This window comes from Balaenoptera borealis (assembly GCF_965194805.1).
Source record: "Balaenoptera borealis genome assembly, chromosome: X".
In the NCBI taxonomy this organism is placed as follows: Eukaryota; Metazoa; Chordata; class Mammalia; order Artiodactyla; family Balaenopteridae; genus Balaenoptera; species Balaenoptera borealis.
In genome coordinates, this window is record NC_138881.1 from 47,659,968 (window position 1) to 47,672,526 (window position 12,559).

The window sequence follows — 12,559 nt, forward strand, 5'->3', positions numbered from 1 at the left end:
AAAGCTGGAGCCCACCTTCCCCAAAGAGCTATGCTGATCTCTAGCTCTTCTATGAACCCAAAATGTCACTCACAACAACTTAGGCACATTAAAAGACAGAACAAACTGCAATTCATTTTTCAAATTTAATGTAACTCATATCAAATATGACAGGACACAGAAAGCAAACAACAAAGCAGGATTGGCAAACAGATTTTTTTCATAGCGTGTCACCCTCAGCTGATTGGTATATCTGCTTAGATTGCTGTGTGGACAAAGATTCCAAGGATGTACCTTGGCTCCATGGGAAGGACTGCTGCAATTCATTAGCGGTATCTGTAAACATGCGAAATAAATCTGAAAACAAAACACCAAACAGAAACACATTTTAGCACCAAGTATACTATTTTCTCATACTTCCTTCATTGTACTCATCTCCCCACCCTGCCCTCCCACCTGGGGGTTTCTTATAACATCTCCCAGCTCTTATACCCATCCCCATCGGCCTTGGCTGTGGAAGTGTTGTAATTACCTGAAACCTTACTAGCCATAGGAGAAGCTACAGGCACCAAGGCTGGTGGCTCCACCACCAAAGCCAGCAGCATTGCTCGGTCCACCGCTATAGCCAACACTACTGCTTGGTCCACCGTTGAAGTCAGCATCGGTGCTCAGTCCACTGCCAAAGCCAACAATAGAAGTGGGTCCACCAATAAAGCCGGTGCTGGTGCGGGGTTCACCAGTAAAGCCAGTGCTGGTGTTGGAACCACTGCCAAAGCCAATGATGGTGCTCAGTCTTCCGTCGAAGCTGGTATTAGGCCCACCGCCAAAGCCATCACTGATGCTGAGGCCACTACTAAAGTCAGCACTGGTGCCAAGTGTGCTGCCAAAACCAGCATTGGTGCCCAGCCCACCACCAAAGATATCACTGGAGATCAGTCCACCACCAAAGCCAGAGTTGGTGCTCAGTCCACCACCAAATCCAGGGCTGGTGCTTAACCCATCACAAAAGCTGAAACCAGCACTGGTGCTGAGTCCATCACCAAAACTGGCACTGGTAGGACCACTAAAGCAGGTGCTGGTACTAGGAGGGCCACCAAAGCATAGGTTGGTGTTAGACACACTGCCAAAGCAGAAGCTGGTGCTGGGGGCTCCACCAAAGCCAATGCTGGTGCTGGGAGCACTGCCAAGGTCAGTAGTGGTTTTAGGTGCCCCACTGAAGTCAGTACTGGTGCTGAACACACTGCCAAAGCCAGAGTTGGTGCTGGGTGCACTGCTGAAGCCAGTGCTAATGCTGACAGCACTGCTAAAACCAGCACTGGTGTTGAGTGCACCACCTAAGCCAAGACTGGTGCTGAGTGTACCACCAAAGCTGGCACTAGTGCTGGGAGAATCACCAAAGCAGAAGCTCGTGCTTAGTGTACCACCAAAGTCAGTGCTATTGCTGAAAGAGCTACCAAAGGAGACACTGGTACTGAGTACACCATCAAAACCAGTGCTGGTGCTAGGAAAGCCACCAAAGCAGATACTGGTACTGAGTGTGCCACCAAAGCTGGCACTGGAACTGGGAGAGCCACCAAAGTAGACACTAGTGCTGAGTGTGCCACCAAAGCCAGGGCTGGTGCTAAGTGCACCACTAAAGACTGCACTGGTGCCGAGTGTACTGCCAAAGCTGGTGCTCATACTGAGTGCATCACTGAAGCCAGCAGGGGTACTGAGCATGCCTCCAAAACCAGAGCTGGCTCCACCACTGAAACTTGTACTGGTGTTGAGTGGGCCACTGAAACTAGAGCTGACCCCACCACTGAAGTTGGTACTGGTGCAAGGTGTGCCACCAAAGCTAATGCTGGCTTCACTGCTGAAACTAGAGCTGGTGCTGGCTGCACCACCAAAGCTAATGCTGGCTCCACCACTGAAAGTGGAGCAAGTGCTGGGTGTGCCACCAAAGCAAATGCTGGCTACGCTGCTGAAGCTGGCACTGGTGCTGCATGTGCCACCAAAGCCATTACTGGGGCTGGGTACACCACTGAAGCTAATACTAGCACCATCGCTATAGCTAGCCCTGGTGCTAGCTCCTCTGCTGAAGTCAATGTTGGTGCTGGCATTTGCATTTTCTTGGGCTCTGGCCTCAGTTTCAAGTGAAAATCTGCCCCAGGCCTGAGCATCATCGCCTAGCTCTTCCCTTGTTAGGCAGTCGATATCCATGTCATCCCAATTCCAGGGCCCAGCCACAGCTTCCTCTCCAATCCCCATTTGGGCTCTTGCCTCAGCCCTGGCCTCAGCCTCAGCTACAGCCACAGCTGCAGCTTGGACTTCCATCTCCACTGCCTCCCGATACTGCACGGCCCAGTCCTTGGGGTCTTTCTTCTGCACCTGAAATGAGAATTACAATCATTATACGAAAAATAACATTTGTAATTATGTATTAAATATCTACCATGGGCTTTGTATAAAACTAATAGTAGCATTAAAAAAAAAGTCTTAGCTGTTGGGACTCTATCATGGGTCAGTCCTGAGATCCAATTTCAGTTCGATAACTTAGGTGCTGTGTGACCTTGGACAAGCTACTTAATCTCACTGAGCCTAAGTGTCTTCATCTGTAATATGGGAAACGATAAGAGAGTATGTTGTGGATTGAATGTTTGTGTCCCCCAAAATTCATATTTTGAAGTACCAACCTCGAATGTGACCATATTTGGAGGTAGGCCTTTATGGAAGTGAAGTTTAATGAGGTCATAATGGTGGGTCCTTGATCCAATAGGATTAGTGTCCTTATAAGAAGAGACCCTCTCTCCACCATGAACACAGCAAGAAGGTATTCATCTGCAAGCCAGGAGGAGAGGCTTCACTAGAAACTAACCCTGCTGGACCTTGATCCAGGACTTCCAGCCTTCAGGACTATGATAAAATAAATTTCTGTTGTTTAAGCCACCCAGTCTATAGTATTTTGTTATGGTAATTGAGGAGACTAATACGAAGTATGAACAATGAATGAAACAATGTAAACTTTATGCCAAGCAGCATTCGGGGACATAAATGAAGTTCCATATGCTTATATATGAACTGCAGACTGCCCTATACCTGCCCATCCCTGTACACTGCCTACCCCAGCCAGGGACATCCTGTACCCTTAATATGCCAAGTCAGGGCAGCTCTCCTATTACCTTGCATGCAAACTTGAGAACTTTCATCTTGCTAGTCTCATGGTAGGAGCGCAAGCCCCAGAAGAACTCATATTCAGGTGGTCTGCTGTTGGGGACCCTCTTGTATTCCAGGTACCTTGAAGAAAGGAAATGAAACTTGCTTCTAACCAAGCAAACCTGTTGTCTAACCACTTGGGACCAGGTGGCAACCTCCTCCAAAGAAAAACTAAACTCAGCTCCTGGAGAAGGATTTCCAAGGCCCTCCTTCCCTAGACTCACTCCAAAACACAGTTCATGGTCTTGACCTCCAATACTGAGCCATTTCCCATTGGCCCTGTGCAAAGTAGTCACTTGGTGTTGCAGGGGACGCATGTATAGGGCATGGTGTCACAGGGAGGCCAAAGTATCCTGCCACCTGTGAGGAGTAAACCCAAGTTTCTATCGGGTGTGTTGTAAACAGAGGAGCCATTCTTTGGGCATTCTGCTCTGAGCACACCCCATAGCAAGGGCCTTGTGTTTGGTCTGGCCCAGCCCTGGTATGGTCCACCATGGACTCAGTTCTAGGGAACAGGATGCCCATACCTCTAAAGGTAGTGTAAGAAAAGGGCAATCGAGCACTTTCTGGACCAGACCGGCACGCTCAGAACACTTCATGGCCTGACAAAGCCCCAAAACACCACTTACTTCTGCTTCACAAACTCGTCTGTGATGAGCTTCCTCACTTCCCCAAAGAGCGAATGCCTTACCCTGACAATGGGAAAAATAACCCATGAACCAAGATCAGAACTTCCCACATGAGGGCAGAGGCATTTCCCAACATGGAAGAGACCTCTCTAGCACATGAGGCCATCTCAATGAACTCAGGAAAGTAATGAACACATGGTCACTAGAAGCAGGCAGTTGAGGCTAGATGGTTCTTTATCAGGGGTGCCCTGAAGGTCTATCTTATATATCAGCTTAGAACAGAAAAAGGACATAGGAGAAAGGGGAAGCAGAGGGTTCAGGACCATTTCCCCATCCACTCAGGTCAGAACACTGGACCCTCTACCCAGTCCAGCAACCCCGCCCACTCCACCAGACCACCAGGCTGATGCAATCCTGGGACCATCCTCTCTTCCCAAAGGACAACACGGACAGCAAGTGCTGACAGAGCCCAATCATACCCAGGGTGCAGCCCCAACTTGCGCAGCACCTCCCAGATGACAGCTGCAAGGGGAGGCAAAAGGAAACAGGGATAGAAAATGAACATGTGGAATTCCGACCATGACCCCCCATTCAGCTGCCAGCCCAGCAACTCACCCTCATTGGCCTTGTTGCCATTCATAAAAATGACACTCAGAATAACCATGAGAAGACCTAGTTTGGGTGTGTCCTTGGTCCTAGGGGAATAATGGGACAGAGAGAAGGTTTACATCCAGCAGCCATCTGCAAAAAAAATACACACCAGCCAGCCTACTAGGCTAGCTTCTCCCAGATTCTTCAGATATGAGAGAATTCTGCCCAGTCTATGCTTCAAGCTCTATGTGACCCTGGGCAAGGCACTTAGACTCTCCTATTCATAAAATGGGAAAATCACATTCTCCTCTCCCCAGGTTGCTGAGAGGATAGAATTGTACTTGTATTTGTCAACCCAGTACAACCCGGACACCCAGCCAATGTGAGTCCCTTCTTTCTCTTCCAGACCCCTCAGCTCCAAAAGAATTCTAGGCATGGCCCCACTGATGTTCCTGCCCTTCAACCCTCATGATTCACCCATACCAGGAAGCCCTCCCTTGAGAACCACTCTACCAAGGTCAATAGGAAGAGACAAGCAACAACAGGGAAGCTTCTGGAGATACAGAAAACTTGACAGTAGGAATGACCTGCCTCAGGCTTCTACAACCTCCAGTCAATCATAATCAGGCACCACTACTATGTGTAGGGCTCCAACTACGTGTGGGATATGGAAAAGGGGTTTTTAGGCTCTGTCTTTCCTGACTTCCTAGGGGATGTGGGGAGAGGACAGGGATGGAGTAGTACCATGGACAAAAGTAGAAGCCTCCCTCTCATCCCAGCCCTTTCCCAGCTTACGTTCCCAGGATGCCTGCAGAGGATTCCTGAATGCTGATGAGAATATACAAGCTACTTTGTTTATCAATTTCCTTCAGATTGACTCGAAACATCTGCCAAGTAAAAGAATAGCCTGTGAGGTCACAAAATTCAGCCTAGGCAGTGAAATAATGCATGTAAAGCACTTAACTAACACAGCAAACAGGTAACAAATGTACTATTGTTATCAAAATAGTCTTTATGCTTAGTGAGACTCTAGGGAGACAGAGAATGGGGGATGGAAGGGAGAGGTGAGCATCTGAAATATACTACAGGACATATCCAGCAGTAGACAGAAGCCAGGACTAAGCTGGGTGGCTTGGGTCCTAGTTGTACTTGCAGTGTGACCCGAGGCTAGTCTACGTCCCTCCCTAGGCCATCATCTGCTCATATGCACAGTGATAGGGCTGGATTAGGGAGTCTCTGTGGTCCCCCCAAAGGGACGTGTACACCTTTGTTCCATTCAAGACTTCCCCATCCCACAGAGGATGTCCCTTCACCTTCTCCAGAGCATAGCTTGCTCGTTCAATGATCTCTGGGAAGTATTCATCATATTCTTGGATGACATCCTTCAGCATGTCTGCAGGAAGGGAGAGGTGGGAGCAGCTGGGCTGAGAAGGGGCCACAGAGCTGCAGCCCTTTTGCCAGCCCTATGGGGTTAGTGTGGTCTGAGTCCTGAACTGTGTTAATGGGAGATGCCAGCCATGACAGAGTGTGAAAAGGGCAGGGGAGGATAGATGAGAGAATGAAGAGGCCATAAAGCTAAATGGTTACCCCCAGGGCAGGGAGGAGAGGGGAGTAGAAAGGAGAGCTCAGGGAGGAGGGTTGGTATGACTCTACCTGAGCGCTTGATGGGGATCTTTGTCTGGTCCTTAACCAACAGGTATTTCACCAACTTATTTGCCTGGGAGAAGAGGAATACATGGGGACATCTCAATATGTTTTCATAAAACTTGGAAGAATGACAGAGAAGAGGGCAGGTGAAGAAGAGAAGAGACTGGGCAGCATTGGATTCTTACCCTTTCTTGCAAAATGGCCACATCTCGGGATAGCGGAGGCCTCCGGCCCCATGGAATCCACCTATAATTACCACCACCTCTCTCATCCCCGTTCAGATGCTTGGACTGCATCATCAGAAAGAAGGAAGGTCCAAAATCACCAGGTGAAAGAGATGGCTCTGTCTCCTCACGCTGACTGTTCCTGAAAGTCCCCTAAACCCTCCCTGTAGGGGTCCTTACCTTACCATTAGCCACACTGAGTTCTAGATTTGTCTTTCACTGCCTTCCGGGCAGGAGTTTCATTTCCCTGCCAAGACAGGAGCAACCCAAGGGCAGGGTCTGGTTCTTCTTCTTCTTTTGGCCACCACTGGCTCTACTAGCTGTACCCCTTCAACAAGTCACTTCACCTCTCTGGGACTTGGTTTTCTTATCTGTAACACTGGGACCTAGCTGGTAAGAGTTACCTTAAAACATAAAAGCATAACCTGTGTGACTATACCCAACACAAAGCCTGGTGCATGTTAACTACTATGTATTGATAAATACAAGTTGATTTATATCCAGTTTGTAGCTAAGTGTATGGATGTCTTATTTCCCCACCAATCTGTGAACTGCCAAGCAGCAGGAACTATATCACATTCTTCTCAGCATCTCTCACAGCCAATGTGAATGCGGGGACTGGCTCAGTAAACTTAAAAGAACAAGTGAACAAACCAGGAGGATAGGAATGGAAAAGAAGTACAGAGTTAAGGATGGTGATGTCAGAGATCTCACCTTTCGGTTCCTCTTGTCCCGGGTCCTGGTTGTGGGCTCCAGACTCAACTGAGCCAGGTAGTCATCTGCCAGGGCCTGGACAGCAGCAACAACCTGAGTCTCAAGGACACTTATGTTGATCTGAGGGGTAGACATCTTGGCCTGGGCCCCTTCGTCAATTTGAGTCTGGCTTTCAGTTGTCCGGGCTTTAGTGTCAACCTTCCAAGCCCTGTACCCTCTCTTGACCCGGACAGTGGCTGCTAGGGCTTGTTTTGTGACCATTTGACTGGCAGATGGGGCCTCAGATATCTCACAGGCAGAATTTGGGCCCTTATAGGCAGCCTTCTTGCCCTTGGATTTTTTGGGCCAGATAGCTGCTGCTGAGGCCTCAATCTGCCTGGTAGCTGTCTCAGTGGCATCTGGGGCCTCTAGGAGTTCAGTGTCAGTATTTGTGCGCTTAACAGTTGCTTTCTTGGCTTTGGAGGCTTTCTTAGTTCGGATGGAGGTAATTTGGCCTTGGGTGGTAGCTGTGTAGGTGGTGGATGGAGCCAGTGAGATCTCAGTGGCACTAGCTATGGCCTTATTGTTAGCCTTCTTAGCCTTGGGAGCTTTCTTAGGCTTGATGGAGGCTAACAAGGCTTGAGAATTGGCTGACTCAGTGGCAACTGGAGCCTGGATAGTCTGTGGGATGACTGGCACGTTTAGGGCCTGCAAGGGTAACTTGATCTGTGTAGTAACACTCTCACTGCCAGTTGGAAATTGGGAGCCTTGGGCTGCCTTAGCAGTAACTCTCTTTGTCTTGTTGGCTTTCTTAGGCTGAGCGGTGAATGAAGAAGCCTGAGTATTGGCTGCCTCAGTGGTAGCTGAAGCCTGGTTGATCTGGGGGATGATTGGAAGGTTTAAAGCCGGAAAAGTTATTTTAGGCTTGTTGGTGGTAATCACATTGGCAGATGGAACTGGAGGGGCAGCGCGTACTGTCTTAGTGATAGCCTTAATAGGGGCCTTCTTGGTCTTGCTTTTCTTAGGCCGGTTGGCAACTGGTGGGTCCATAGCCAGGGGGTCCTTGGTTGATGACAAGAGGGTATGCATCAGCAAGACACTGTCTTCTTCTGTTGTCTCAGCCTGTACATCTGGAGGGAAGTGAAGCCCCAGGCTCCCAGGGGGAGGCAGAGGGCCCTACACACTTAAGATTATAACATGCTGAGCCATCTGGCCTCCCTACAACCCACCCTTTCTATAAAACCTCCCCCTCCTCTGAATGGTGACTGATTGAAGGGGACGGTGAAGGAAGAGGAAGGGAGCAAGAAATAGGCAGATTTTCTTCACCTCCTCCTCCACCATGCAGGGGAGGACTGAAACAGGTTAGGCAGGAAATTATGTGACTACAGAGTGGTAAGGGCTCAACAGCCTTAAATGAACTCAGAATAGGGCAGATGGCCTGCCAAGAATGCAGAGGGGCCTCACCTGGAACGTGGTCATCTTATAATCGGAGTCATTTCTCCTATCCATTTTTCTGGAAGGCCGAGAAACAGCTGAGACTGATGGGAAGGGGCCTGAGTCAGGAAAGAATAAGAGGGAGGTGGACATTCATCAGGTCTCCTGCCAATCCTGAAGGAGGGGGTTCTGATCAATCCTTGGGCCCCAAACCCTTCAACTACTGGGCTCTCATACCTAGAAGCCCAGACCATCTGGCTTCCAAATCCTAGCTCCTTTTGCCTCCAAGAAACCGCAAGTCAGCTCTCGACCCCACCCCTTTACCCTACAAACACCCTTACCGCAACTCGCAACTCGGTAGTGTGCATGCACATCAACCAGAGGCGTGAGGGCAACCGCAGGCGCTCAGCGCGCATGTGCTTTGGTGGACTGGACAGCCTGGCCACCTCAATCTCACATAAGCCCTATGCCCTCAGAGCAGCAGAACATCTTGACGCCACCCCTGACCCACTCTTTCTAACTGCATCTCGTCTCATTCCAACCCTTCCCCCAACACCGGTCCCTCTCCGTCCGCTCTGCAGCACCTCTTCGTTCCGCCCCTTCCCCAACACCATACACCTCTCCTCTGCAGTACAGCCACGCAGCGCACCGCCCCTTCCCGAAACACCCCCTCCCTCCGCTCTGCAGTACTTCTCCGCACCTCCTCTTCCCTTTATATGCCCCCTCCCTCCACTCTGCAGTAAGTGCCTGCACCGCCCCTTCCGCAACACCGCACCCCTACTTCCATGTCTGCAAGTGACCATCCCGCCCTTACTGCAACATGGTTACCCCACCCACAAATCCTATGGTATTAGGCTTTTGTGTAATCCTTCCCAAACGCTACCAGGTTCTGTCCTTTTCTTTTCAAACCGGTATCAACCGGGTCCTAGCCCCTCTTTTCTCCCCTCTGAGCCAGGTCATTTCAGATGTATAATAAGGATTCTGCCCCTTACTTTTTCTAGCTCCCAATCTCTACTTTCTGTGGCCCAAACCAGGTCCTGCGACCTCTCTCCAGTTTAAACGAAGCCTCCTATCGCCTATCTCCCTGCCTAATTGGATGGTGTTCCATTCTTCCTACGGCCTGAACTATTTCTCCATCTCTCTTTTCTGTAGTCCCAACCGGGTCTGCATCCCTCCTTTCTGCAGCCCGAACAGAGTCCAGATCTCTCTTTCCGTTGCCCAAAGGGGATTCTGCCCCCTCCTTTCTCCCTTGCAAACCGAGTCCAGGCACCTCTAAATCCGACCACTTCTATGCGGTTAGCTCCTGAACCTCTAGCAGGTTTCCTTCAAACCCTAGGGGTGTGTGGAGTCAAGCACGTCAAAGCCCCAGCCTGGAGTCCCCCACAAGGTCTTCAGTAAAGCAGGGCACTTTAGCTCACCTCTCCTGTCCAGAAGGCGTCCGCTTTCTCCAAGCCTCTCCTTAGGTCTGAGCCTATCTGCTCCCCCTCCCCAGCCGGAAGTGATCCTGCCTCTTTCCGCCTCCAGAGGGGTCTCCTTCCCTGCCTGTCAGCCTCCTCCCTTACTCCCTACGTCCAGCTTTCCTTTCTCCCCAATGTGATCTCTTTTCTGCTTACTACCTCTTATTCAGCAATCATTCTTTTCTATTCTCCATTTGATTTCTCTATCCCCCACCCTGTATCCCCATTCCTATTTGATTCCTCTGTTCCCCGTAGGAGGACTGTGTTTCTCTGGGCTCCCACACCAATGCTTCCTACAGACCCCTCTATGCCAACCTTAGTTACGTAGTGTGTTGTGTGTCTGGGTCTCTCTCCCCAGGAGCTGCTCTGGGGTAGGGGACTAAATCATATTAATTTCTATTGCTTAAGTAGGACCAAATTAAGACATTTAGAGTCTCTAAACTCTAAAAGTTAGGGTGCCTCCTGCATCATATGTAATTCAGAATAAAATCAGTAAATGTAAGAAAGTCTACCAAAAGTTCTTATTTATCCCCCAATGACTATATTGATGCTTTTAACGTATATCAACTTAGCTGAAAATTTTTACTGGGACTGTGTTCCTCCTTTACTGGTACACTGGTACACAGGTGCTTAGCCTCTCTCTCTTGTGGAATGGAGCACTGCTCCGCAGTGTGGAAAACAGTTCTTCTTGGGCAGTCACTTACTCACTCAGTCAGTAATTATTTGTTGAGCACACAGTTGTGCCAAGGCCTTTGTTGGATGTTGGATCCCTGCCCTCAAAGAACTCACATCTATTTTTTTTTAACTTTATTGGAGTATAATTGCTTTACAATGTTGTGTTAGTTTCTGCTGTAAAACAAAGTGAATCAGCTATAAGTATACATATATCCCCATATCCCCTCCCTCTTGCATCTCCTTCTCACCCTCCCTATCCCACCCCTCTAGGTGGTCACAAAGCACAGAGCTGATCCCCCTGTGCTATGTGGCGGCTTCCCACTAGCTATCTATTTTATATTTGGTAGTGTATATATGTCAATGCCACTCTCTCACTTCGTCCCAGCTTACCCTTCCCCCTCCCCGTGTCCTCAAGTCCATTCTATACGTCTGCGTCTTTATTCCTGTCCTGCCCCTAGGTTCTTCAGAACCTTTTTTTGTTTGTTTTTTAGATTCCATATATATGTGTTAGCATACGGTATTTGTTTTTCTCTTTCTGACTTACTTCACTCTGTATGACAGACTCTATTCTTAAGTTCTAAAACACCCATGTAGGAAGGACTAGTATTATCATCATTCCACAGTTGATGAAATTAATGCCCAAGAGGTGATGTGTCTTGTCTAAAGGCACATGGTCACTAAGTGATGGAACCAGAATAAGAACCCACATCTGGTAGATTCCAAAGCCTGACACTCACTGTGGCAGGTCTGATACTTGGTGCTACTGATGGGAAGAAGAAAGAACCCACATTGGCCCTGTACTCTCCTCCACGCTCTTCCTCTTATTTCCCTTGACCATACCAACACCCTATCTCTCTGCCCCCTTCCTTCCCTCTCTCCAGGTATTCTCCTCCCCTTCTCCCATTTCTTCTTTCTCTTCATGTACTTTCTCTTTCTCTAATTCACTGGTGAAGAGTTCCCCAGTGGTTTTCCATGTGCCAAAACCCTTACTATGTATGCACTGGAGATGCAAAACTGGATGAGATTCACAACGTGTCCTTGAAGATTTCTCCATCTGGCTGGGATGCATAAGAATACAACATGTCACTGAAGAATCCCAGAGCAGGGTACTGAGGGGCCTCACAGAGGAAATCACCTTCTAGAAGGCAGTGAAAGCTTCCAGATAGGGTGTATTTGAGCTGGGTGTGTCCTGTGGGAGGAGTAGAACATTGGCAGAAGAGAAGGGAAGAAGGAGTAGTTCTTGTAGGACTGCAGGCTCTGAGGAGCCTCTGCTGAGCATAGGGGCACATGGGACGGTGGCAGATGGGTCTCTGCTCTAATGCACCTGCTTCCCACCTGCTCCACTTGCACAGAGGCCCTCAGAGCCATGTTTCAAATGCAAAGCTGACCATATCTATAGCCACCAAGGGTTCCCTTGGCCTGCAGGTTTAAATCCAAGCTCCTTAGCCTATCATTCAAGGCCCTCCACAGTCAGCCCCTGACAGCCTCACAGGCCTCAGTCACAGTGGATGACTCATGTTCTGCCTCCTGCCAATGCCATACCTTTGTTCAAACTCTTCCTCTACCTGGAATGTCTTTGTTCCCCTCTTCCACACCCCATGCCTGCCAATAAAAGGCCTGCCTTCCTATAAAGACTGGTACAAATGCTGCTTTTCCCAAGAAACCATCTTAGATCACCCCAAGCTTAGTTAGTCTTTCCTTCCTCCTTGCTCTTTCGCATGGCTCTGTCAGAGCACTTAACAAACTGGGTGAGAGCTCTCTGTTTACTGGCTTACTGTTTACTCTCTTTCCTACATGCTAGATTGTGAGCTCCTTGGGGCCCCATCATGCAGATCTGGTTCATCTCTGACACCCCAGAACTCATATCCTGATTCCCAGAATAGACATCTGAATGAAATATTACATTACCTCTTCTTTTTTAAAAAAAAATCTTCTTGGAGTATAGTTGCTTTACAATGTTGTGTTAGTTTCTACTATATAGCAAAGTGAATAAGCTATACATATACATATATCCCCTCTTTTCTGGATTTCCTTC

At 48.8% G+C, this 12,559-nt stretch overlaps 2 protein-coding genes across 12 annotated transcripts in view; one reads left to right on the top strand and one right to left on the bottom strand.

Moving 5' to 3' along the window:
- Positions 1–6,233, top strand: part of PFKFB1 (6-phosphofructo-2-kinase/fructose-2,6-biphosphatase 1) — a 71,725-nt gene extending 65,492 nt beyond the window's left edge. Inside the window, exons 15-16 of one of the 4 annotated variants that reach the window (XR_014239518.1) lie at positions 4,801–5,036; positions 6,091–6,177. Coding sequence is in view for 2 of the 4 variants with exons in the window: in XM_082376639.1 (XP_082232765.1) it covers positions 6,091–6,191 (101 nt within the window). In the remaining 2 variants the exon portion in view is untranslated. Of the gene's footprint in view, positions 1–2,737; positions 2,908–4,800; positions 5,037–6,090 lie in introns of those variants that run through there. The other 3 variants (XR_014239519.1, XM_082376639.1, XM_082376638.1) reach the window with 3 other exon arrangements.
- TRO (trophinin) lies at positions 107–10,766 on the bottom strand. 8 transcript variants are annotated; one of them, XM_082376528.1, is made up of 13 exons: positions 9,093–10,766; positions 8,423–8,511; positions 6,980–8,134; positions 6,227–6,331; positions 6,048–6,111; positions 5,708–5,787; positions 5,190–5,281; positions 4,419–4,498; positions 4,283–4,325; positions 3,804–3,866; positions 3,141–3,255; positions 2,242–2,349; positions 107–336 (listed from the first exon to the last, which is right to left on the bottom strand). In XM_082376528.1, the coding sequence occupies exons 1-13, from the start codon at positions 9,193–9,195 to the stop codon at positions 136–138; spliced, it is 2,298 nt and encodes a 765-aa protein (XP_082232654.1). In that variant the 5' UTR covers positions 9,196–10,766; the 3' UTR covers positions 107–135. The 8 variants fall into 8 exon arrangements, with proteins under 8 accessions (XP_082232654.1, XP_082232652.1, XP_082232653.1 ...); XM_082376526.1 differs by having other exon boundaries at positions 218–336; positions 512–2,349; positions 6,980–8,020; positions 9,811–10,766; XM_082376527.1 differs by having other exon boundaries at positions 218–336; positions 512–2,349; positions 6,980–8,088; positions 9,811–10,766.
- Positions 10,767–12,559: the final 1,793 nt, after the last annotated feature.

Coding starts and splice junctions, on each gene's coding strand:
- TRO (XM_082376522.1), bottom strand. CDS start 9,195: ATGGTCACTTGCAGACATGGAAGTAGGGGTGCGGTGTTGCGGAAGGGG. Junction 4,326..4,418: donor TGGCAACAAGGCCAATGAGG/GTGAGTTGCTGG, acceptor CTCCCCTTGCAG/CTGTCATCTGGGAGGTGCTG. Junction 3,256..3,803: donor GACGAGTTTGTGAAGCAGAA/GTAAGTGGTGTT, acceptor CCTTTCTTCAAG/GTACCTGGAATACAAGAGGG.